This window comes from Pelobates fuscus, chromosome 1, assembly GCF_036172605.1.
Source record: "Pelobates fuscus isolate aPelFus1 chromosome 1, aPelFus1.pri, whole genome shotgun sequence".
NCBI lineage: Eukaryota > Metazoa > Chordata > Amphibia > Anura > Pelobatidae > Pelobates > Pelobates fuscus.
The window spans coordinates 188870343-188897024 of NC_086317.1; the positions used below are offsets into that span (position 1 = coordinate 188870343).

The window sequence follows — 26682 nt, forward strand, 5'->3', positions numbered from 1 at the left end:
CCCCCAAAAAAATTTTTATCTCCCTACCTACCCCCCTCACCCTAAAAATAATGAGGGGGGGAACATTAACTAAAAACCTGTAAAAAAAATAAATAAATAAAAAGAGATAAAAAAAACTTACCATTCAATGTTTTCTTTCTTCTAAAATCTTCTTTCTTCAGCCCAAAAAAGGCCAAATAAAAATCCATAATAACCGACGCAATTAAAAAAAAAAAAAAAAAAAAAAAAAACGAGCGCAAAAAAAATAATCCATCTTCACCCATGGAGGGCTCCGCGCAGACTGAGCTCCGCAGGGTGGGGAAGGCTTATAAAGCCTTGCCCCGCCCTGCAATTAGGCTAAGAACACTCTGATTGGTGGGTTTAAACCAATCAGAGTGCTCTTTGTCATTTTACAAGCGTGGGAAAGTTCTTTGGAATTTTCCCACGCTTGTAAAATGACACAGAGCACTGTGATTGGATGGATTTCAAGCCATCCAATCACAGTGCTCTGTGTCATTTTACAAGCGTGGGAAAGTTCTTTGGAATTTTCCCACGCTTGTAAAATGACACAGAGCACTGTGATTGGATGGCTTGAAACCCATCCAATCACAGTGCTCTGTGTCATTTTACAAGCGTGGGAAAATTCCAAAGAACTTTCCCACGCTTGTAAAATGACACAGAGCACTGTGATTGGATGGCTTGAAACCCATCCAATCACAGTGCTCTGTGTCATTTTACAAGCGTGGGGAAATTCCAAAGAACTTTCCCACGCTTGTAAAATGACAAAGAGCACTGTGATTGGATGGCTTGAAATCCATCCAATCACAGTGCTCTGTGTCATTTTACAAGCGTGGGAAAATTCCAAAGAACTTTCCCACGCTTGTAAAATGACACAGAGCACTGTGATTGGATGGCTTGAAATCCATCCAATCACAGTGCTCTGTGTCATTTTACAAGCGTGGGAAAATTCCAAAGAACTTTCCCACGCTTGTAAAATGACACAGAGCACTGTGATTGGATGGCTTGAAATCCATCCAATCACAGTGCTCTGTGTCATTTTACAAGCGTGGGAAAATTCCAAAGAACTTTCCCACGCTTGTAAAATGACAAAGAGCACTCTGATTGGCTCAAACCCACCAATCAGAGTGTTCTTAGCCTAATTGCAGGGCGGGGCAAGGCTTTATAAGCCTTCCCCACCCTGCGGAGCTCAGTCTGCGCGGAGCCCTCCATGGGCGAAGATGGATTATTTTTTTTTGCGCTCGTTTTTTTTTTTTAATTGCGTCGGTTATTATGGATTTTTATTTGGCCTTTTTTGGGGCTGAAGAAAGAAGATTTTAGAAGAAAGAAAACATCGAATGGTAAGTTGATTTTATCTCATTTTTTCTTTTTTACAGGTTTTTAGTTAATGGTCCCCCCTCATTATTTTTAGGGTGAGGGGGGTAGGTAGGGAGATATTTTTTTTTGGGGGGGGAGGGTTAACTAGGGTCCCCCCCCCTTTGTATTTAGGGCCCCCACCCACCGCTCAGGGGTGGGGGCCGGGGGGGACAGTAGGTCCCCCCCTTATTGATCATTTTAGGGCCCCCACCCGCCGCACAGGGGTGGGGGCCGGGGGGGGACAATAGGTCCCCCACTTATTGATCATTTTAGGGCCCCCACCCGCCGCTCAGGGGTGGGGGCCGGGGGGGGGACAGTAGGTCCCCCCCCTCATTGATAATTTTAGGGCCCCCACCCGCCGCACAGGGGTGGGGGCCAGGGGGGGACAGTAGGTCCCCCCCTTATTGATAATTGTAGGGCCCCCACCCGCCGCTCAGGGGTGGGGGGACAGTAGGTCCCCCCCCTCATTGATAATTTTAGGGCCCCCACCCGCCGCACAGGGGTGGGGGCCGGGGGGGGGCAGTAGGTCCCTCCCCTTATTGATAATTTTAGGGCCCCCACCCGCCGCACAGGGGTGGGGGCCGGGGGGGACAATAGGTCCCCCCCTTATTGATAATTTTAAGGCCCCCACCCGCCGCTCAGGGGTGGGGGCCGGGGGGGGACAGTAGGTCCCCCCCCTCATTGATAATTTTAGGGCCCCCACCCGCCGCACAGGGGTGGGGGCCAGGGGGGGACAGTAGGTCCCCCCCTTATTGATAATTGTAGGGCCCCCACCCGCCGCTCAGGGGTGGGGGCCAGGGGGGGACAGTAGGTCCCCCCCTCATTGATAATTTTAGGGCCCCCACCCGCCGCACAGGGGTGGGGGCCGGGGGGGGGGACAGTAGGTCCCCCCCCTTATTGATAATTTTAGAAAGCGAGCTGAGCTGTCAGTCAGACAGCTCAGCTCGCGAACGCGCATTCCGCGCACATGCGCGGTAAAGCGCTCAGGTTCTTCATAGGGCGGCATTCAATGCCGCTCTATGAAGAACGCGATTGGTCCAGCGCGAAGCCGTCCCATTGGGCCCCGCGATTGTCATTTTGACGAAAAAGGGGGCGCGGCCTAGCGGGGAGCTCGGCGCTGGAACGGAGGTAAGTTTTTAATATAAAAACATCGAATTTTTTTTTTAATTAATGAAAGTTCATATAAAAGCAAGAAGGAAGGCTGGGGGACCTGTCTTTCTTGCTTTTATATGGTGACTATAGAGTCCCTTTAAGTTTATTTGTTGATGCAAAGAACAATTGGTTGCCCCATGTTTTGCAAATGCGTGTTTTTTTTTTCTCTTTTTGTTACATAAGATGTATGCACTTAATTTGCACTATTTGTATAATTAGCATTTTAAATATTTGAGCACATAGCATTTTATGGAGTAAGTTCACTCTAAATCGGCACTCTTTTAGTTAGTGTTCTAAATGTGAAATTGACTTTCAATATTTTGGCCAAAATGGGTAATGATTCAGCCTTTACCTGTGCAGCTGCAGTGTATTTGTCTAGTCGATCTTCAAATTTCTGACTTCGGAGGGAAATCCTGAGGCTGGAACTAGATAGAATAGAGATTAAAGTGCAGCAATTAAAAATATAATCTATTTTTTTTTCTCTCACCAATATAGCATTATCTATCAAGAGTCAGATTTGTTTAGGTATCTTTATTGCTTAACCCCTTCAGGACTGGACTGTTTTGGCCACATTGTATGTTAAGGACCAGAGCTGTTTTAACACTTTTGCGGTGTTTGTGTTTAGCTGTAATTTTCTTCTCTCTCACTTCACATACAAATTATATATATATATATATATTTTTTTTTTTTTCAGGACAAGAAGGGCTTCCTTTACATACCATTATATGTATCATGTCATATAATTTACTTTAAAAAAAATAATAAAATATGCTGAAAAGAAAAAAAAAAACATGTTTGATCTACAAAAGGTAATAACAAAAACAAAACTGCTAAACAGATTCAAAATGTTGTCCAGAGTTTAAAAAGGGCTATAAGTACAAGTAGGACATCACTGTTTCAACATATACATTTTTAAAATGTATCAATAGTGACATTGTAACACTATCTGTCATAAATCTCTGAAAAACACCCCACATGTACATATTTTTGTAAAGTAGACAACCCAGGGTATTCATCTAATGATATTTTGACACTTTATATGCAGCTTTGCTAAACTTTGCATAGGTAATTTCTTTTTTTTTTACACAGATCTTAACCCCTTAACGACGCAGGACGGTTCAGGACCGTCATCGGCATTTTTGCATTGCCGACCGACGACGGTCCTGAACCGTCCTAAATTTAAAATGTACTTACCCGATCGCCGTCGTTCCCCCGGCGGCGATCGGCGGTGCTCCCGTTGTGGGGAGACTGCCTGCAGCCCAGACAGTCTCCCCATGGCGGTTTAGGACCCCTGGGGCCATGTGATCGCCCAACAGGGCGACCACATGGTCACAATAGGTGTCCTAGACTCTGCCTGCAGGGGGACTGTCTGTGCTGACAGGCAGTCTCCCTGCAACTGTAAAATCAAAAAAAAAAATTAAAGTTATAGTTAATAAAAAAAAATATATTATTATATATGTGTATATATATGATATATAGACATATATTATACCTATATAATATATGTCTATATATCATATATATATAATGTCATGCTAAGTGTATTTTTATATTAATATGTACATATATTAATATAAAAATACACTTATAATTAATTTGCACACGTATATATATAATATATATAATAACTATATATATTGTATATATATATTATTATAAAATACGAATAATAAATAATTTAAATTAAATTAAAAAAATTAAAAATAATAATAAAAAATTGAAAAAAAATTATATATCTATACGAAATTTTATTCTAACTGTATTTTGATATTAATATATATATATTTATATCAAAATACACTTAGAATGAAATTGTATATATATCTATGTATATTTAAATAAATAAAAAGAATGCGAACTATTCATATGTCGATATACAAAATTACATAAATAATTATATAAATATACACGTAGACTTCAAATATATAAATATGCATATATATTTAAATTCTACGTGCGTATTTAGGTAATATTTTTACATAATTAAGTTATTTTATTGATTGCAATTTAAGGGACCTGCCTGCCAACCCAGGCCGAAAGACCAGAGAATTTAATTTGATATCACTGTATTTTACCCTGTAACGTTCTACGACACCCTAAAACATGTACATGGGGGGTACTGTTTTACTCGGGAGACTTCGCTGAACACAAATATTAGTGATTCAAAACAGTAAAACATATCACAGCGATGATATTGTCAGTGAAAGTGACTTTTTTTGCATTTTTCACACACAAACAGCACTTTTACTGATGATATAATTGTTGTGATACATTTTCCAGTTTTGAAACACTAATATTTGTGTTCAGCAAAGTCTCCTGAGTAGAACAGGACCCCCCATGTACAGGTTTTATAGCGTTTTTGAAAGTTACAGGGTCAAATATATAGGTCAAATATTTTTACATTGAAAATGGCCAGGTTGGTTACGTTGCCTTTGAGAGCATATGGTAGCCCAGGAATGAGAATTACCCCCATGATGGCATACCATTTGCAAAAGAAGACAACCCAAGGTATTGCAAATGGGGTAAGTCCAGTCGTTTTTAGTAACCACTTAGTCACAAACACTGGCCAAAATTAGCGTTCAATTTAGTTTTTTACTTTTTTCACACACAAACAAATATGAACGCTAACTTTGGCCAGTGTTTGCGACTAAGTGGCTACTAAAAAAGTCTGGACATACCCCATATTGAATACCCTGGGTTGTCTACTTTTAAAAAAATATGTACATGTGGGGTGTTATTTAGCAATTTATGACAGATAACAGTGTTACAATGTCACTATTGATACATTTTAAAAATGTATGTTTTGAAACCGCAATATCCTACTTGTACTTATAGCCCTATAACATGCAAAAAAAAAGCAAAAAGCATGTAAACACTGGGTATTTTTGAACTCAGGACAACATTTTGAATCTATTTAGCAGTTTTTTTCATTCGCTTTTGTAGATGAGTAAAAGATTTTTCACATAAAATTCAAAAAACGTGTATTTTTTTCAATTTTTCATCATATTTTTTCATTTTTTTTAAATTAAATTAGATGAGATTATATAAATAATGGTATGTAAAGAAAGCCCCTTTTGTCCTGAAAAAAACAATATATAATTTGTATGGGAACAGTAAATGAGAGAGCGGAAAATTACAGCTAAACACAAACACCACAAAAGTGTCAAAAAGATGCCTGGTCGCAAATGTACAACATCGCAAAAAAAGTCCAGTCCTTAAGGGGTTAAAAGTATTTTACAACAAGTAAATAAAATAAAAGAGACAGACTGATAATGTTCAAATTACAATGTATGAACATATATATATATATACACTTAAAGGTATATTTAAAACCCCTAATGACCAAAAAAATTGATAATGATGCAAGTTAGAGTATAGGTAATACTAAAGAAAACAGCAAAGAAATTTGAAGTGCACATCATGTGTCCAATTTATATACATGTAGGAGAGTAGACACAGTAGAAATATTAAAAAAAATTATAAAAATAATTTGGTGTCATCTCACTTTTGCATTCATAATAATAATCCTAAACACCTCTATTTTATGGGTATAGCCACAATAAACCACCATTGTAGAGGCAGAGATCCTATTTAAAAAAAAAATAGTTAATTAGATACCCTGCACCCAAAGGGGTTAAATGTGAAATTTGATCTTTTTAATTTTTTATAAAAGTTATGTTTTGTATGGTGTTAACTATAGATTGGTTACTCCTATATTTTTAGTTCTATTAATACTTTTAATAATCTTCTTTTTTATCTTATTAAAACAATACTTTTTACTGTGCCTTTTATCTCTGTTTTAACTCCTCCCTCTCCATTGCAGTATAAAGTTTATTTTATGCATGTACAGTTTTTTTTTATGCATGTACACTCTTTATCAATTTAACTTTGTACTGCTGAGTCATCTAATTGCTTTTTGTGCCTTTATCTTAATATAATCTTTCTACAGCTACTCTACTTCTGGTTCAAAGATTCTTTTTACTTACAGAATACAGGCACAGCTATGGGCACCAGGCTCGCGCACAGCTATGCCAATCTTTATATAGCCGAATGGGAAGAGAGATTTATTTGGAGCGGGCATGGCTGGGCAGAGAACCTGGTGTCCTACTCAAGGTATATAGATAACCTTCTTTTTATTTGGAGGGGGTCTATTACTGAAGCACAGGATTTTATTCGTTTTTTAAATCCAAACCAAGAAGGCATAATTTTAACTTCGGAAATAAGTGATACTGGAATCACATACATAGATCTTAATATTTATATTAACAATAATGTAATTAACACACAAACCCATTTCAAGGATGTACATGTTAATAATTAAATTGATAGAAAAAGCTGCCACAATAAAGTGTGGTTAGAAAGTATTCCAAAAAGCCAGATGACCAGATTAAGGAGGAACTGTACAGATACTACTATTTTTATAGAACAGGCTAATAACATTAAGAAACGTTTTCTACATAAAGGGTATGACGGTAAAATGATAGAATCTTCTATACAAGACACACTTGCCGTTAATCAACGGGACCTGATATATAAAGAAAAAACCCAACTACAAAATGAGGTCGCTTTACCTATAGTACTAGACTACAACGATAAAAATAAACATCTGAGAAAGATTATTAACAGACATTGGCACCTCTTAAAAGAAGATCTTATTCTTAGAGGTATAATTCCTGAAAGACCAAATATTGTGTTTAGAGGTGCCCCTAATCTAAAGAGACACCTCACTAAGAATTACACTAAGGATAATGAAGAAGGTACTAGTAATTTTATGAAATCTAAAAAAGTTTTTTTTTTCAGATGTAATACGTGTCTAGCCTGCAGAAGAACTAATTCAGCAGCAAAACAGATGAGTAAGTTTAAATCAAATAATACCGGCAAGATGTATAATATAAAAGAGAGTATTACCTGTGGAAGTAAAAATGTCATTTATTTACTGGAGTGCCCTTGTGGCCTCCAGTATGTTGGACGTACTATAAAACCATTAAGAGTACGGATTAATGAACACTGTAGAAATATTGAAAATAATTATAAAAATCATTCAGTGTCATCTCACTTTTGCATTCATAATAATAATCCTAAACACCTCTCTTTTATGGGCAGAAATCCTATTAAAAAAAAAAAAATAGGACAAAAAGATATGGAATGGGTTTTTAAATTAGATACCCTGCACCCAAAGGGGTTAAATGCGGAATTTGATCTTTTTAATTTTTTATAAAAGTTATGCTTTGTATGGTGGGAAAATAACTCTCTAGAAGAGTGGGAATACCAGGAGCTGGCTCGGTGACTAATGGCTAAAATACTACTAAATGGAGAATAAAAATATAAAAATATAAATATGTGGTACTATGCCTTTAAATCTGGAATAGACAAAGTATCCCTATAAATGTGCAAAAATGTGAACAAAGGTGCTATGAGTGGAGATCTCAAATAAACGTAATATCCCTTTAAATGAGCAAAAATACAAAGAGAATGCTGCTATACCTTTAAATATCCTTTAAGAATGTGCAAACATGCAAAAGCAGTGCTATATAGGGGGGTGATAAATAGAAAAAAAATTATATATATATATAAATAAATACAAAAATACAAAAAGGTAAAAATGAGAGACCAGATTCTCTGCTGGATGACCAACAAATATGTATGAAACTGGTGTCTATATCCCAAACAACATGAGGGATAAATGATACCTGTTGCAAATAATATACTTTGTAAAAGATAGAAGTAACAAATAAGCTATACAGTACAAGGAACGGTTAGCTTTAGGCAATAAAAATGGAAACAATATATCGCTGGAAAACTGAAGCATACAACTGGATCACTTCATATAAAAAATGCCAGTTTATTGAATATATTAAAATAACTTGGAAAAAGTTAAATATAATAAAAATACAGGTCACACTAGATTCAGAAGTGCATTACCAGACTGATGCATAGAAAAATAACAGCAAGGACCTTCGGATTGTTAAGGATGGATACGGATTGTGATGATTCAATATACAGCTGCCGGTGAGGATGGCTTGTGTCTGTGAGCACGTCCCGAGCAGGAGCCTCACTTCAGGGGACGTGCAGGACAGATGCCTCCGGTGGCGGTACTTTCCAAACAGGTCCTGCGTGTGGAGATTAGTGGTGCTGCTGGTACATGCGTCTGATCCCGTGTGTTGCTGGGACGCCTGTCTTACGCGTTTCGTAGGGAATGGGCCCTACTTCATCAGAGACATAATAGTGTCTAGTGCTTCAGTTCTTCTTTATATACATTGCCTAATTATCAATCATACGTTTAGGTGTTTAAACCAATATATTCTATACTAATAAAAACAGTATTTGTACCTGCATAAAATGATACATATATATATATATATATATATATATATATATATATATATATATATATATATAAAATGCAAATCATTGCCACTAGGGTAAAAACAATATTTATAAAATCTCATAAAATGTAGACAAATACATAGGACCGGTAAATGCAAAAATACAAAAAAGCAATATATGAATGTTCCAAATGAAAGTAACATATATAATGAATTAATTAGAGATGATAAAATGCTGGACATAAAATGCTGGACATAATTATATATACATAAAGATAGGTGGATAAAATCATAATAGTATATTAACTACATATGGATAACCAATACTAGATAGGTACCATATAGGTATAGTGTGAATCCATCCTTCTAGGAGAAAACAGGAGAAAAATAATAATTAATGATAAATAATATAATAATATACAAAATAATAATAAATAAATAATCCCTGGTGGTGGTCTATAACTATAAATAAAGATGGAGAAAAAAAAAAAAAAGGGGACTTTAAATAAAGATGGAGAAAAAAAAAGGGGGACTTTAAATAAAGATTTAAAAAAACAAAAACATAAAAAATAAAGAAAAATATATATAATTTAACAATCCAGTGTATCGTTTTTATTCTCACACATAATTATTTTTGGTGTGATGACTTATTTTATCTACAGATTGAAGGCACGGCCATGGGGACACGATTTGCGCCAAGTTACGCTAATTTATTTATGGGCAAATGGGAAGAAGAATTTATATGGACCCATTGCCCATTTGGTGCAAATCTGTCCCTGTGGCTCAGATATATCGACAATTGCTTTTTCATATGGAAAGGAGACCTTGGATCCTTAGAGAATTTTAAAACCTATCTTAACAACAATCCATATCATCTGAACTTCACTTTTAACCACTCTAAAGAACACATTGAGTTTTTAGATCTGGATATCTACATCAAAGAGGGACAAATCAACACCAAGACTTTTAAGAAGAGTGTGGACTGTAATAGTTCTATTCCTTTTAACAGTCATCACAAGTCAACATGGTTAAGAAACATAACTCAGAACCAGTTCAGGAGGGTAAGACGCAACTGCTCGAATAATGAAGTGTGCAAGTCACAAATGGAAGAAATGAAACAGAGATTCCTGAAAAAGGGTTATCCCCCAACGCTATTAGAAGAATCTATGGATATAGCACTTACCACCCCAAGAGAGGATACCTTATGCAAGAAACCCAGTACCACAGAAGTATCCAATTCCGCACCCACCTTTATCACTAAATATAATCATCAATTTCATACAATACAGAAGACACTAAGGAAGCATTGGGGGATCCTTAAGAATGATCCAACACTATCTAAATTCCTCGACAATCAACCTCAGATTATTATTATTTTTATTATTATTATTATTATTATTATTATTTTTATTTTTACTAGGGCACCCAACCTGCAACTTATGTTGGCACCGACCACTAAACCTGAAAGTGCTGATTTGGATCAAGGTACCATCAGTGGCTTCACAAGATGCAAGAAGTGTCTAGCATGTAGAAATAATCCATCATTAGAAGACACAACCACTGGATTTAAATCCCTCACTACTCAAGAGGAATATGATATCAAGACCAACATGGACTGTACTACATCAGGAGTCATCTATTTAATAACATGTCCATGCCCACAACAATCTATTGGACGTACAAAAAGACCCCTAAAAATACGTATTGCTGAACACAGAAATATTAAGAAGGGACTTCCAACACATAATCTTTCCAAGCACTTTAAAGAGATACATGGGGAGACTCCACAGGACTTGCATTTATGCCTATTGAGAAAGTGAATACCCACTGGAGAGGAGGTAGCATTGATAAGGCTCTAGATCAGACAGAAGCTAAGTGGATTTTTAAGTTAGGGACTTTGGTCCCTAAAGGACTCAATGTAGATTTTGAGCTTAATGCCTTCCTATAATATTATATTATTTTTGTCCAGCTGTTCATTGATCATTTCCTCTCCCCCCTATTTTTAATAAATTTTTAAAATTGTTAAATTATATATATTTTTTCTTTATTTTTTTTAAATCTTTATTTAAAGTTCCCCCTTTTTTTAAATCTTTATTTAAAGTCCCCCTTCTTTTTTTTTTCTCCATCTTTATTTAAAGTCCCCCCCCCCTTTTTTTTTCTCCATCTTTATTTATAGTTATAGACCACCACCAGGGATTATTTATTTATTATTATTTTGTATATTATTATATTATTTATCATTAATTATTATTTTTCTCCTGTTTTCTCCTAGAAGGATGGATTCACACTATACCTATATGGTACCTATCTAGTATTGGTTATCCATATGTAGTTAATATACTATTATGATTTTATCCACCTATCTTTATGTATATATAATTATGTCCAGCATTTTATGTCCAGCATTTTATCATCTCTAATTAATTCATTATATATGTTACTTTCATTTGGAACATTCATATATTGCTTTTTTGTATTTTTGCATTTACCGGTCCTATGTATTTGTCTACATTTTATGAGATTTTATAAATATTGTTTTTACCCTAGTGGCAATGATTTGCATTTTATATATATATATATATATATATATATATATATATATATCATTTTATGCAGGTACAAATACTGTTTTTATTAGTATAGAATATATTGGTTTAAACACCTAAACGTATGATTGATAATTAGGCAATGTATATAAAGAAGAACTGAAGCACTAGACACTATTATATCTCTGATGAAGTAGGGCCCATTCCCTACGAAACGCGTAAGACAGGCGTCCCAGCAACACACGGGATCAGACGCATGTACCAGCAGCACCACTAATCTCCACACGCAGGACCTGTTTGGAAAGTACCGCCACCGGAGGCATCTGTCCTGCACGTCCCCTGAAGTGAGGCTCCTGCTCGGGACGTGCTCACAGACACAAGCCATCCTCACCGGCAGCTGTATATTGAATCATCACAATCCGTATCCATCCTTAACAATCCGAAGGTCCTTGCTGTTATTTTTCTATGCATCAGTCTGGTAATGCACTTCTGAATCTAGTGTGACCTGTATTTTTATTATATTTAACTTTTTCCAAGTTATTTTAATATATTCAATAAACTGGCATTTTTTATATGAAGTGATCCAGTTTTATGCTTCAGTTTTCCAGCGATATATTGTTTCCATTTTTATTGCCTAAAGCTAACAGTTCCTTGTACTGTATAGCTTATTTGTTACTTCTATCTTTTACAAAGTATATTATTTGCAACAGGTATCATTTATCCCTCATGTTGTTTGGGATATAGACACCAGTTTCATACATATTTGTTGGTCATCCAGCAGAGAATCTGGTCTCTCATTTTTACCTTTTTGTATTTTTGTATATATATATATATATATATATATATATATATATATATATATATATATATATATATATATATATATATATATATATATATATATAATTTTTTTTTCTATTTATCACCCCCCTATATAGCACTGCTTTGCATGTTTGCACATTCTTAAAGGATATTTAAAGGTATAGCAGCATTCTCTTTGTATTTTTGCACATTTAAAGGGATATTACGTTTGAGATCTCCACTCATAGCACCTTTGTTCACATTTTTGCACATTTATAGGGATACTTTGTCTATTCCAGATTTAAAGGCATAGTACCACATATTTATATTTTTATATTTTTATTCTCTATTTAGTAGTATTTTAGCCATTAGTCACCGAGCCAGCTCCTGGTATTCCCACTCTTCTAGAGAGTTATTTTCCCTTGTTCTATATAGGTTTTTAGTGAATCCCTATCATTACCAGTTTTCGAGCAGCTTAGTGCTAGTCCGTCTCCCTCTCTCCTGTGTGTTACATTAGGTACACCAGAACCGTTCTACTTATGCTTTGTATGGTGTTAACTATAGATTGGTTACTCCTATATTTTTATTTCTATTAATACTTTTTAATTATCTTCTTTTTTATATTATTAAAACAATACTTTTTACTGTGCCTTTTATCTCCGTTTTAACTCCTGCCTGTCCAGTGCAGTATAAAGTCTTTTAAGCATGTACAGTTTTTTTATGCATGTACACTCTTCTAATTGCTTTTTGTGCCTTTTATCTTAATATAATCTTTCTACAGCTACTTTACTACATGTATATAAATTGGACACATGATGTGCACTTCAAATTTCTATGCTGTTTTCTTTAGTATTACCTATACTCTAAGGATGCCTCTTATAACTTGCATCATTATCACATTTTTTGGTCATTAGGGGTTTTAAATATACCTTTGAGTGTATATATGTGTTCATACATTGTAATTTGAACAGTATCAGTCTGTCTCTTTTATTTTTATTCACTTGTTGTAAAATACTTTTATTATCTTCTTCTTTATTCAATATATGTAAAAACGTCCGGAAATATTTTCAAGTAGTACACATCCCCTCACTAGATGTGTTGCTATGTTGCCAGGGATATATGTTACATCACCATTGGTTTATATGTCGCGTCACTTCCGGTATGACGCGTGCGTTTCACCAATGGCTACAGGAAGTAGGAAGGGCACAAGCACCATGTATTATCCTACACTCCCACTGGTATATTTGCTGCGTCACTTCCGGTGTGACGCGTGCGTTCCACCAGTGGCCACAGGAAACAGGAAGAGACTCTCTACACCAGGAAATCATCAATTAATTTGGAATACCTATAAAAATGGATGGAATCAGGACTTTACCCACACTCCTGAGGAAGCCTTCTAAGGTGAAATGTGTCAAGTGGGACTTTTACTACTATTTGTATGTTATTTTTTTATTTTTTTTAATAAATAGTATATATTTTACATATTATTTTATTGATTTTATTTTGGATACCTGATTCCGCTGCAATTCCTGGTTACCTTTATATTCCTTAGTGGGGATGATACCACCTATGCCATACTGACTAGAGCAGGTTGTGCTCTAGCAAATGTTAGTACGCTACTTTTGTATTTTATTTGTATATTTTACTATTACATACTGCGCTATTGGATTTTTATTTCCCTACATACAATCTATATCCGATCCGGAACTACTGGACGCATCCCACAATATATCCTGAGACGGGGATTGTACCGTCCACGCGCACCAACAGCTGAGCTCTGGGATAGTTCTGGGAAATGTGAGTGTAACCCGCTGGTTATAGCTATAATTGTTCTTATATTGTTCTTTTCTCTATGTTCTTATATTTTGAGGTCAACTGGATTTAGACCATCGCATATACACTGTTGTACGTATACAATTTTTTTGTATCACACTGTTTGAGGGCGCGGTTTCCTAACCCTACCTGTTCACACTATTTCCGCCACAAGGTTGGGAATCCTTGTGTTGGTTACTGCTGTCCAATACTATTAGTATACCTACTACTATAGTGAGAGCCTTATCCTTCTGTTTTTCTTCAGTCATTTTAGATAAGCCAAATGACGTCGAAATCGCCATCAGGAAAAGTTAACTCTTTCCTGGATAGGAAGGTTTAGTGAGGCGAGACTGCCCTCTATGGACCAAATATCTAAATTGCAATCTGCAGGTTGACCACACCTTCAGTTTCCTACTGGCCTTATCAACTAATGACATACAAAGAGTCTGGCCCTATAAAAGTTAGGACAAAGGGAAGAGAGAGGCTAGTTGGGGGAGTTGGAGTTTGCGCTTTCAGATTCGGATATGCAGAGAGATCCATGACAGATATTCACTCTGGGACTAACACTCAAGAAACACTCCTTGACACTTACTTTTTACTATTACTTACATACCTCCATACAACCATGTAACGGACCGTTTCAGCAGACAAGGGGTTAAAATCCGTTTAAGCGATAATCCCCTTTTCACAGACAGGCACAGCTACTGTAAAATCACCAAAACTCACAAATTGGATATAAGTGAATGCACCAAACTCCCGAACTGCATACAAGGGAATAAGGTAGCACTCCAAACTCCCGAACTGGAACCTCACGAATAGCTGCTAGCAGACGAACAGGAAAAGCTCCCAAGCGGCTTACACTCCTAGCAGTCAGTCCCTATCAGCATACAGTGAATCCCCCCAAGAACGAGACAAGGCTCCGTGTTGAGGGTCAAGCAGTGGTCTGTTTATTGAGGGCTACCTGCCCCTGTATTTATGCAGGTCTCCCACCTGGTGGACACTTCCAAATGGAAGACTGTGGACAGACAATGGACAGACAAGTACCAATTACAGACATACAGCAGTAAGACATCCCCACAATGCATCCTGGCTTCCTCCCCTCTGCCCTGGAGAAGTTATTCAATTATCTCCCAGGGCAAAGGAAAAACTCCATTACACACGTTGGGACACAAAGACAGACTACCACTTTAAAATACACAAAGACACATTTTATACATAAAACACAGACATGTCACATATCCCCAGATAGCTCAGGTCTGAGTGCACATTATTAGGTGAATGGCACTCAGACCACACAAATACAGTTTAATTGCCATGGAGCCAAAGTCTTTAATTACACGTATATGCTCCATGGCATGGCTATCTGGGTTAAAACATTTCTCCAACATAAAATACCGAATTTCCATGCATTCACCAAATCCATACGAATTAGAACCAGGGCATGAAAGCCGGGCAGAAAAGCGCTGGCTGCCCGGGGAGCTCCAGAACATCGCCACCTAGCGGCTGCTAAGTGTAACAGCGGCCACCCAGAAACAATCAATTAAGCTGCGGTTAACCGCAGCTTCAGGGAGGTAAATTGGCAGCACACTCCAGCTCCTGGGTGGACAATTAACGGCGCCGTCCGGCTTCCCACGGCTCTGGGAAGGTTGCAAACAGGCTGTTTGTTCGGTAGATAGAATCTACCGAACGGCTGTGCAGAAAGGGAGAAATAAATCCTTCTGCACAGAAAAATTAACCCTTTAGCTGCCGGTCCATAATCCAAAGGCAGCAGGCGGGCGACCAGGCTCCTCCAATGCAATGTGACGAGATTGGTCTCATCACAAACCAATCATACACGCATTCAAGTTTCTGGAACTACCTACTCATCTGATGAGAACATCTACTTAACTGGTAATTATGCTGGTTTTATTTAATTAATCTAAATTAATTAAAAATCTAAAAGCATGATATATGACTGGATAAATCACGGTCAGATTGCAATATTTAGAAATCTTAGTTAACTAAAGAATATATAGTTATAAACAATCCATTCTGCAGGTGGAATCAAGAATAATTATATATTAGTGTGATGTTATCACTTGTTAGCATACCAATGTTTTTATCCAGGTGTATTGATATGCTCTAAATAAGAGAAGATATCTTTTTAGGCAAATTAAAATTTGGCTTATAGAATCTGGTAGATTATTCTTATTGGATGGTTCCAGGAAATGATTAATGAGCTGGTTTGAATGTTATTTTAATTGAAAATTACATAAGAATATGATACTATATGCCTAGGAGGATCTAGCCAGCATTGAAAGGGTTACTCAGTTGATTTAACTGTTAGCCAAGGTTTTATGGCTTTTCGCTGTGTGAAGTTTTACTTTCTGTCTGTGAAGCACCCTTATAAATATTGTAAGTGACAGTTGATGCTGTTAGCCATTGGAACGTGTTTTAACATAGCCATTGTATTGCATACTTATGTTATACTAAATATTCACTGATTATTATCATGCATGCTGCCTAATATTATTATTATTTTATTTGTCACAATAAATTATATCTATTTTTATAACAAATTGTGATTTTTTTTGTATGGAATACATTTCACTTACATGATAACGATCTCTAAGATCTAAGATAATTTAAATAGTGGGCAATTCTCGACTGTTTAATATTATCATCCCATAAATATCCCCACAACATACATTGCAATTTAGGCACGAATTAACAGATTCTGTTAAGTGTCACTGCAAAACACCCCAATATGTGTTTTGCAACATCTTCTGAGTATAATGATATCACCCACACATAGGAATGTTGGATTGTTAGGGGGCTAAAAGGCCACATTTGGCAGGTGCCCATATCCATTTTCCAACTTGGAATTTTGACATGTAGTCAACCTGCGTCCATGTGTTATTTGGGCCGATGTATTTTACCCCCAAACCATATATTTTTGAAAAGTAGACAACCCAGGGTATTTTAAATGGTGGTTGTGACAGATCCTCTGTCCCTGCGGTATAAATCTATCATCTGGTTCGTCTGGTTGTTCACCTAAAACCCCTTTCATTCACTTTCTAGTTTGTCTGGTTGTTCACCTAAAACCCCTGCCATTCATATAGTCATATAGATCCTGAATTGTAACTGTTTTTATAATATCCACACATTTAGTTAGTAACTTTGCAGTTTTCTCATTTTTAATACGCTTGTTTAATTTAACAACTGCAGATGTCCCATTCAGAAAACATATAGAGCTGATCCAAAAACGTTTTATTTTAATGAAATTAAAATCTGTGTTACGGAGAGTCCAAAACCCCCCCGTAAATCAGCAACAGACAATCTTAGACTCTGAATAAATCTGAAATTTTCTTAAAGGGACTCTATAGTCTACATATAAAAGCAAGAAAGACAGGTCCCCCAGCATTCCTTCTTGCTATTATATGAACTTCCAGTAAATAAAAATAATTTTCCATTCCAGCGCCGAGCTTCCAGCCATGCCGCGCGCCCTTTTTCGTCAAAATGACGAAATCGCGGGGCCCAATAGATCGCTTCTCCTTGAGAAGCGTAATTGCGATGTGGTGCGCATGCGCGACTTCGCGCTGTACCAATCCCGTTCTTTATAGAGCGGCATTGAATGCCGCCCTATGAAGAAACTCAGCGCTTAACCGCGCATGTGCACGGAATGTGCGTTTGCGAGCTGAGCTGTCTGACTGCTCAGCTTCCTTTCTATACCCGCCCCCCTCCTCAGCCAAAATGTGTGTTTGCATAGAAACACTGTACATATATAGAGAGATCTCTCTCTCTATATATATAGTGTTTCTATACAAACACACAAGTAGTAAAAATTAAAGACATACACACACTCTCTCTCTCCATCCATCCCAATCCATCCACTCCCATCATCCATATCCATCCACTCCCATCATCCACATCCACCCCCATCATCCATATCCATTCCCATCATCCATCCCCACCATCCATATCCACCACCATCATCTATATCCATCCCCTCCCATCATCCATATACATTCCCATCATCCATATCCATCCCCATCATCCATCCATATCATCCAAATTCATCCCCTCCCATCATCCATATACTCCCATCATCCATTCCCATATCCACCCACTCCCACCATCCACCCACTCCCACCATCCATCCACTCCCATCATCCATATCCATCACCAAATCCACCCACTTCCATCATCAATATCCATCCCCATCATCCATATCCATCCATCCCCATCATCCATATCCATCCCCAAATCCATATCCATCCACTCCCATCATCCATCCATATCATCCAAATCCATTCACTCCCATCATCAATCCACTTCCATCATCCATATCCATCCATCCCATCACCCATCCACTCCCATCATCCCTATCCATTCACTACCATCATCCATATTTATCCCCATTATCCATTCCCATTATCCATATCCATCCCCATTATCCATTCCCATCCTCCATATCCATCCCCATTATCCATCTATTCCCACCATCCATATCCATCCACTCCCATCATCCAAATTATTAAAGGTATCAGTTTAGCTAACCTATTTGCCAGCACTTTAGAATACATTTTTGAATCATTATTAATTAGAGAAATGGGCAAAAAATTAGGACATCTGTTGGGAGCTTTTCCCGGCTCTGGCAAGGTGACAATTTGTGCACACAAGGACTCCTCTCGCATTTTCCCCTCGGACTTTTAGTCATATGGGGAATTCAAATTTCTGGAAAGGTCTTGTAATATAAAATAGCAAATCATCTGGACCAGGGGACTTTCCAGATGGTATATGTTTGATTGCCTTGGCTCTCTCTTCACCGGTTATGTCACACTCAAAGTTTTTGAAATTATCGGGAGACAGCCGAGGCAATGACACTTTATCTAAAACATTATTAATTGTTGTCTCAGACGGCTGGGTGAGTTTCGAGTCTGATTCCAAATGATAAAGTTTACTATAATATTCTGCAAATTAATCACTAATTTTAGTCGGATTAAATATTTTTTGTCCCTGGTCATCTAATAAATATGCTATTATGGATTGGGTATTCACATGCCGGAGTTTAGATGCCAGAAGAGTTGAGGCCCTGTTACCATTTAAATAAAATGTTTTCTTAAGGCGTCTTATCATAAGAGATGTACGGTGCAGATTAACTTTGTATTTTTGACTTAATCTCTCCTATCATTGCTGACAGGGAAGATAATTGGCCAAATTTGTGTGCTTGATTCAGATTATATAATTTTTCCATATTTCTCAGATTATTATTATTAATTCTCTTCAGGTGAGATGCTCTAGAAATAAAATGGCCTTGTGTGCATTCCAAGTCACCTCGTCAGAAACCCCAGATGAAGCATTGTCCAAAAAATAATCATTCAAAATACTCTCTGCTAATGACCTATTTTCTACATCATTTAGCAAATATTTGCCTAATTTCTATTGTCTGTTTGGGGCCGAAGATATTCTTTTATCTAAATGCATAATGATTGGAGCATGGTCAGACCAATTGATATCTAAGATATCGGATTTCAAGATGTGCGGGATTAGAGCACTCTAGATAAAGAACCTGTCCAGCCTGGATAACATATTTTTGGACAACAAATAAAAATCTCTCTCGCTTTCATGCATCCGTCTCCAAGGGTCACACAATCCACATTCAATTATATATTTCGAACATTTTTCTGCTAATCTATCACTATCTCTCCTGTGGGGTTGATCAGAATCTTCCCTTGCATTATCCAGGTCACCATCATAACAAAATTTGTATTGCCACACATTACCATTAAGTTCCTCTCAAATCCTCATTTATCAGATCCATTATCTTCCGGTGTTGGGAAAATACACATTAACAATTGTATACATAACATTATTAACTTTGCCTATCCACAATAAGTATCTCCCATCATTGTCTGCAATTACCTTATCTGTTCTGCAAGCCACATTCCTGCTAAAGAAGATAGAAGCACCCCTAGATTTGGATTTGTAGGTACAATGAAATTGGAATGGAAATAACCGTGACATAAGCCTATAATCTTTTCCTTCTTTAAAATGAGTCTCCTGTACACAAATAACATCTGATTTGTTGGATTTAGCTTCTTTAAACATTGAATGGCATAAACTTAATAACCATGACCTATATCATAAATCTTGGTTAATGGAGAAAGAACTACCGTCAAGGTGAAAGCCAAAGCTCCACGCTCCAAAAGAAGTAATAAGAAATCCAACATTATGAACAAGAAATGCTTTTGGTGATAGAGGGAGAAATTTGCTAAAACAATTGAAACAATTTATGCATTTTATTTTATTCTTTATTTTTGTTGTGCATGAAAATAACATAGCTGAGCTTGCAATGCCCCAACAGCACGTGCAAGTACAAAAATTAACATAGCATAACAGTTGGTCAGCATTGTGAGGAAACTGCACATTTTAGTTATATATATGTAGAGTGTAAATACATTTTTGTAGGACTATATTTGAGTAAATGACATAAGTTTAGCTTATAATGTCGTGGGTTAACAGGCTAGACATGCATGTGAGCGCTAATCTTTCAGCCACAGCATAAGTGTTTACAAATTTGCCCAACAGGCCCCCAGGACAGCGATCAATCAATAGGCATCAGGGGTATAATATATCTCAAGGGACCTGTATTTAGTCATAACTCTAAATCATAGGGAAAAATTATATCAAGCTTAGTTATGGGTTAAAGAGCATAAAACACAGGAATACTTTGTGAAAGTGTGGGGTCCGGGAGCCACGTGTTTGCCGCCATGTTAGGTGAGTCGTCTGAGGTTTTAACGGCACTGCTGGCCTGCGCTCCCCTGGTAGCCTCCGGGGCATGGACCAGGATCACACCCGCCAGTCCAAGGGGGGGGTAACGGGGCTCTTGCGTGGGTATTGTTGCCTTGGTGTGCTGCCGGCCCGGGAGATCGGCCGCCTCTCCCGTCCTGAGCCCACCAGGCTGCATGTGCCACACCGAGGTGGGTAAGTGCCCGAGAAGTCGCTGATTGCAGCACTACATGTCGGTTAGGTCAATGGGCAAAACCCTTCACTCTGTGTATGCCAGCTGAGCCAAATTGAGTTGCAGAGAGCCAATTATTACAAGATAGTTGCAGAGCTTGTGCAAAAAGCGTCTCTCCGCCATGATAGTCAGGCCCCACCCCCTCAACAATTTACATTTTAAAGCTCCAAACTGTGTCATATTGAATTGTTTACCTTTCTCAAAAAAGTGGATAGACATAAAAATAAAAAACGGAGTAAAAAACTTGGAAAAATACCCCTACTAGGAGAAAGAAAATAACCTTGTTAAGAAAAAGGGCCATGAGTGAGAATTAAAAAAAAAAAAAAAAAAATCTTCACCTCAGGGTGTTAGGCCCAGGTTGGGGGGAGAAAAGACTACTTGGGACAAGGGTAAACGATGTAAGCAATAAAAAAAATAAAAAGTTAAAATTTAAATAAAATAGGAAATTAGAGAAGAAATAGCAGAAACAAGAAGAAGGCCCTTCCAGTCCTGAAATCTTAGCTGAACAAAAAAAAAAAAAATCAGGTAGTTCAAAACGAAAAAGAAAAAAAGAATGTTCTTATTAAATTGTCAAATAAAGTTCTGGGGGAAAACATAACAATAGCAACAATTATCTGCTTTAAAGGTTTGTCATATTAATGCAGGAACAAAACAGATTTTTCAGTAATCCCTACATATCTCAGGACTGGAGCAGGAATCAGTAATATGTCTCAAAGATAATGTTCTCTTAGATCCATATATTGAAGCTCGGTGCTGAAGGAATATGACATAGTTAACTTTTCTTGTTCATATGTATTTTATGCTTTTATAAGGTTTATAATCATTATTGCTGACTGAAAGGATATGAAACAGTTAAACTCAATGTACGACATAAATCTGCTAACTGTGGCAAAGACTTAAACAATAACATTCTTCCTTCTATAGGATGTGCGACATTGCTAAATCTCAGGATGTCTTGCCCATTCCGATTTCAGGGTATAAATCTTACTGTCTGTATGGCATATAGCATGGCTCATGTAAACAAACTCTGTATAAAAGCTAGCTCTGGAATATACTCATTTGAGAGTCTTGTCAAAGCATCTTGTCCGTGTCTTATTGCTGACAATGATTCTCCATCAACGTTGATTATGGTGACCGAGGGATCGAGAACCGAGGGGATTTGAGTCCATTACAGCATTAACCCTTTCAGGTGCAAAGTAAAAAAGAAAAAAAAAAAAAAAAAGAAAATTGAAAACAAAATCAAGATTAGCAACATCCTGAAGTAAAAAATCTAGCAGCTTGTGAACGGTAATCCAAAACCGACAATACTAAAGCTGGAACTTTAAAGGTTTGAAACAAAAGCAGCGTGGGTCTCAGGTGTCATCCACTTTGCTCCTCGTGTGTGCATGTGCTGGAGTAAAAGGTGAGACCGCGGGTTGTGCTTGACGTCTATTTATGGAAGTAAAAAGTTCCATATCCTCCTCTTGTGATGTAACAATAAAATTTCGGCCATCCATATGAAAAAGTGCTTTCACAGGGAATTTCCACCTGTAGCGTATCCCTCTCGCCGTAATTCAACTGTAAAAGGCCTGCAACGCCTCATTGGAATACCCATTCAATGTTATTATTCAATGGGTATTTAACTTTTTTTTTATCTGATGTAATAAAGGACTTTTTACAACACTTTTTTTTTTTTTTTTTATCATTTGGAATTAACTCTTTACTTCTATAGCTTTAAGGCTTTGATTGAACCAAGAGAGGTAGAAGAAAGAATGGCCTCGGCACTATAGGTACTTGTTTGAGCCAGGTTGTCTTTCACCACACACTTTAGCTGTTTCTTCTAAATTTTTTTAGACAAAGTTATTCAAAATCGTTTTCTCCTTGCCAACAGGCATTTCCCCATTGAAGTGACAGTTTGAGTAATCCGAAGAAGTAGCAGTAGTTAGTGTGGATTTATTGTTAGCAGTTTACATGAAATTAAGATGTAGGAATAAAAGATGGGATTACTGAGAACTTAGACTGGGATGTAAACACGGATTTGATTTAGAGGCAACTTATTTTTTGTTAGCCCAGAATGCCATCCGATTATGTATGGGGGTCTTCATAAAGCGAGGAGACTTCATATATGCAGCAATAGTAGGAAGAGCCTCAAACCGGTTCAGAAAGTCCTGCAAGTTCTGGAAGTTTTGAAGACAAGTTGGCTCTAGCATCTGGTGCTGGTCCAAAACATCATACACGACAAAGTCAATGAAAGTGATCTTGTCTCCTACAAACCATTGTCTGTCCCCAAGGACTTTAGAAACACGTGCCAAGGCTGTAGGTAGTTGTTCAAGGTATGGTCCCTTGAGAGTTTCGAATTGTGGGCTGTAGGCAATATGCACAAGACCCATCCGAAAATCCAAAAACTGGTTCTCAAGTAGGGATTCAATGATCTTATCTTTTTCAGTTTCAGCACACAATCCATGCTTGCTTGCGATATAGCGCAGGATGGTGTTGCTCTGAGTCAGCTTGACATCGCCATCCAACAGGTATGGAAGATTAGGAAAATCCAATCCAAGCTTCTCCTTTTCATCAAGCCAATGACTGCGGTCATAAGTGGGAGCATCTCCCACCATATAGTGCTTGTCTTCAAATGGGGTCTCAGTATACTCCAGCAGGAGGCGGATAGAATGAACCAGCCCTCTGATATCCCAATACCCCAAGATCATCATGGTTAATTCAGACCAACACACAGTACACTGGACTAGCACTACTGATAGTATACTCTGACTCACAACACTTTTTATTGTACCAATATCTTTACTTATACATTTCCCTGGCTTCTTAACATTATTATTTTATTTTTCTCTAGTTTTATCCAATTTTATTTTACTTTAATTTTTTTTTTTATATTTCCATTCATCTACTACCACAACCAAGTATATCCACAGGGTGGTATTATACCACCAATGCTGGCACCACAGAGTAGTGAGCCAGCTCTATGTTTGTAAGTAGAACTTTTATATTCACATAATTACTGTGTCTTACTGAGAGCACTATCTGTGGCCTTTTTTATTTTTTGTTTATGAGCATCCAGACAACCACCAGCCAAGATTCATCACCACCATTTCCTTAATAGTGGGGATTATACGATTATACGAGTATATGTGAGTGCAATACTACTATTTAATAACAGGCCTATCTAGCCCTGGCACACTGCACTATTAGGTCTTTCTTGTGTTTCTTCTCATCCACATACGCAGACCCAAGACTACAAGACCCCCAAAGTATAAATAAGTGCATTTGAACCTACCTCCTGAATAAGAGACTATCCAAATTGTGACTATTTGCACATCTGGAATAAGACTCACAGTATTTATTTTTTTAGAATTTATTTTTTATTCTTTATTTACCTCTTTATAATATTTTATTTCATTGTATTGTATGTGGCGCAGCCCTTATCTGTCTTTTACTTTTGTATTTGCTTAAAGGGTTGAGAGGGATCCCCTTTGATAGGGTTGCTGCCTTATTGTCCACCTTTCATTGTTATCTAGCGCTGACCCATTTGTGTATTTCTATTTTGTATAAAAAGATCGTTGGCACAAATAGTGACCAAAAAAACTTTAATTATATAAAATACACAAATATTAAAACCATTTACACGTTTCGCCACTAGGGCTTTTTCAAATGGGATAAGATTAACAACCTGGCTGATAAGAGTATATATAGGTGCATAGCAAGTTAAACATTGGCGCCAAAAAACAGAATTTAGTTAGTAGCCAATAGAAATGAAAATAAAAAAGGTTTGCATTAATAGTAACATTACGCAGGGTCTCAAGTGGTTAGAATAACTTAAAAATGAGGTGTGGGAGCTTAGAAAAGCTTAAAGTAAACGAGTCACATGCTGGGGAATGTAGTAGTTGTAGTCACGTGACTATTATAATCATAGGTGGCAGTGTGTGGGGGGATCTAGCAACTTTGCTCACAGTAGGAAGTGAAGAGGGCATTATGGGGGCTGTAGTTTGTGTGGCCAGAAGTTTTTTGCGGCACATTGCCGCCGATTAAGGCGGTCTTTGATTAATGGAGTGGGCGTGTGCGGCCGCCGGTCTGGTATAATGGCAATAGGGAAAAGTTAGAGTGGGCAAATGGTTTCTGACAACCATCCTAACTATGGCCAAAGTGCTATGGGGCTAGAATAATGATATGTATGGCATGAAAATAAAGGGGACTGAGATTAATAGCAACAATCTTAATATATATGTGTGTGATCAGACTATAAAAGGGACTTAAAATCATGTTATAGTAAAGTGTTAATTTTGTTACAATAAAGATGCAAATACAGTACAGAATCATTAAATAGGATTTTAAACATAAATATAAGGGGTAGATATTCATATTATAGCCATTAGAAGATATTTAACCCCTTAAGGACCAAACTTCTGGAATAAAAGGGAATCATTACATTTCACACATGTCATATGTCCTTAAGGGGTAAACAGTCAAAAGAGACATTGTGATGTTAAGTCTAATTAAAATTAACCCAAACCTCTGTACTGTGAACCTGCAGAGGTGGTTTTGGTAGAATAATTAATAGACACAATATACACAGTGATAAAAATAAATTAACGTGATATGGTTATACTGGGGGTATTCTAGACCTTAATGCCGTAACTTAAGAACTACGGATAGGATAGCTCCAAGATAACAATATGCAAAACTCAATGAGTGTCATTAGAGTAAATGCAGTTATTATTGAACTTTGGTGACCAGAATACAAATGCATATAAAAGTTGTATAAAAACACAAACACATAAAAAAAAAAATATAACACATAAAGTTTAAGACATATAGGGCATATAAGCTTTAGAAATAAGCCGCAAGCAGCTAAATGAGCCTCTTGCTCCACACGCGAGAGCGGATTCCACTCGTTCCGAGCCGGTCATGCGCTCGGAGTGGTTGCTGCTTCCTACCAGGGCTCGCGGCAATCGCGTCCGCGATCCCGCCACTTACAGGGAGCTGCAAGCGGGTCGCGGCTGCACTCGCATATGAGCGAGTGTGCGAGAGGGTGTGGGAGGAAGGTAGAGGTTTCCCCACTGACACCAATGAAGTTTTTGCTGTGAAATAAGCTGCAGTGCCGCGGATTGAGAGGGGGAGTGAGCATGTAGGCCTTTACTCACCCCCACAGCAGGCTTGATGGTTTTCTTAGCTGCAGGAACAGATTTCTCTTGATTCTTTTGTTTCTGCATGATTAGAAGATCTTCTTAAAATGATTCATGTGCTTAAAATTATTGCATGGAGTTTGCAAATTAAATTTTTCGAATTAAATGGTCCCAATGTCCTAGGAGCTTCTCTAGGTGGTGGCCATTAATGATGGTAATCAAACTCCGCCCCTCCCCCGTGAGTTTATTGTTACCGATCGCCGTTCGACTCCCGTTCGATTGGCGAACATCCAAGGAAGGTAAATTTTTAGCAGTGTTTACGCAGTCGAGTGCCAATTTGAGTTCCATGAACTCGACGACCAAAAAACGCTCATTGTACTTGCGGCTTAAGATGGCCGCCACCACATGTTCGAATGGCACTTCAAATGGCTTTGGGAGTTTGAAGGGCCACTTTAAAAGTTCAAACTGTTTCTGGTATAAGTCCAAAAGGGCACAAACAGTGTTGTTAAACAAAGTCTATTACAGGGGCCACAGTTACAGGGCAGGTGGCTGGAAAACAGGCCCCTCCAAGA

General features: G+C 37.5%; 2 protein-coding genes across 2 annotated transcripts in view; both read right to left on the bottom strand.

Annotated features, from left to right (window-relative positions):
• Nucleotides 1-26682, bottom strand: part of LAD1 (ladinin 1) — a 675989-nt gene that overhangs the window by 270036 nt on the left and 379271 nt on the right. The window contains exon 8 of the mRNA XM_063453187.1: nt 2858-2930. Within this exon, the coding sequence (XP_063309257.1) occupies nt 2858-2930 (73 nt within the window). The remainder of the gene's footprint in view (nt 1-2857; nt 2931-26682) is intronic.
• LOC134590805 (glutathione S-transferase Mu 2-like) lies at nt 22881-23737 on the bottom strand. Its single transcript, XM_063444427.1, has one exon. The coding sequence runs from the start codon at nt 23681-23683 to the stop codon at nt 23027-23029; it is 657 nt and encodes a 218-aa protein (XP_063300497.1). The 5' UTR covers nt 23684-23737; the 3' UTR covers nt 22881-23026.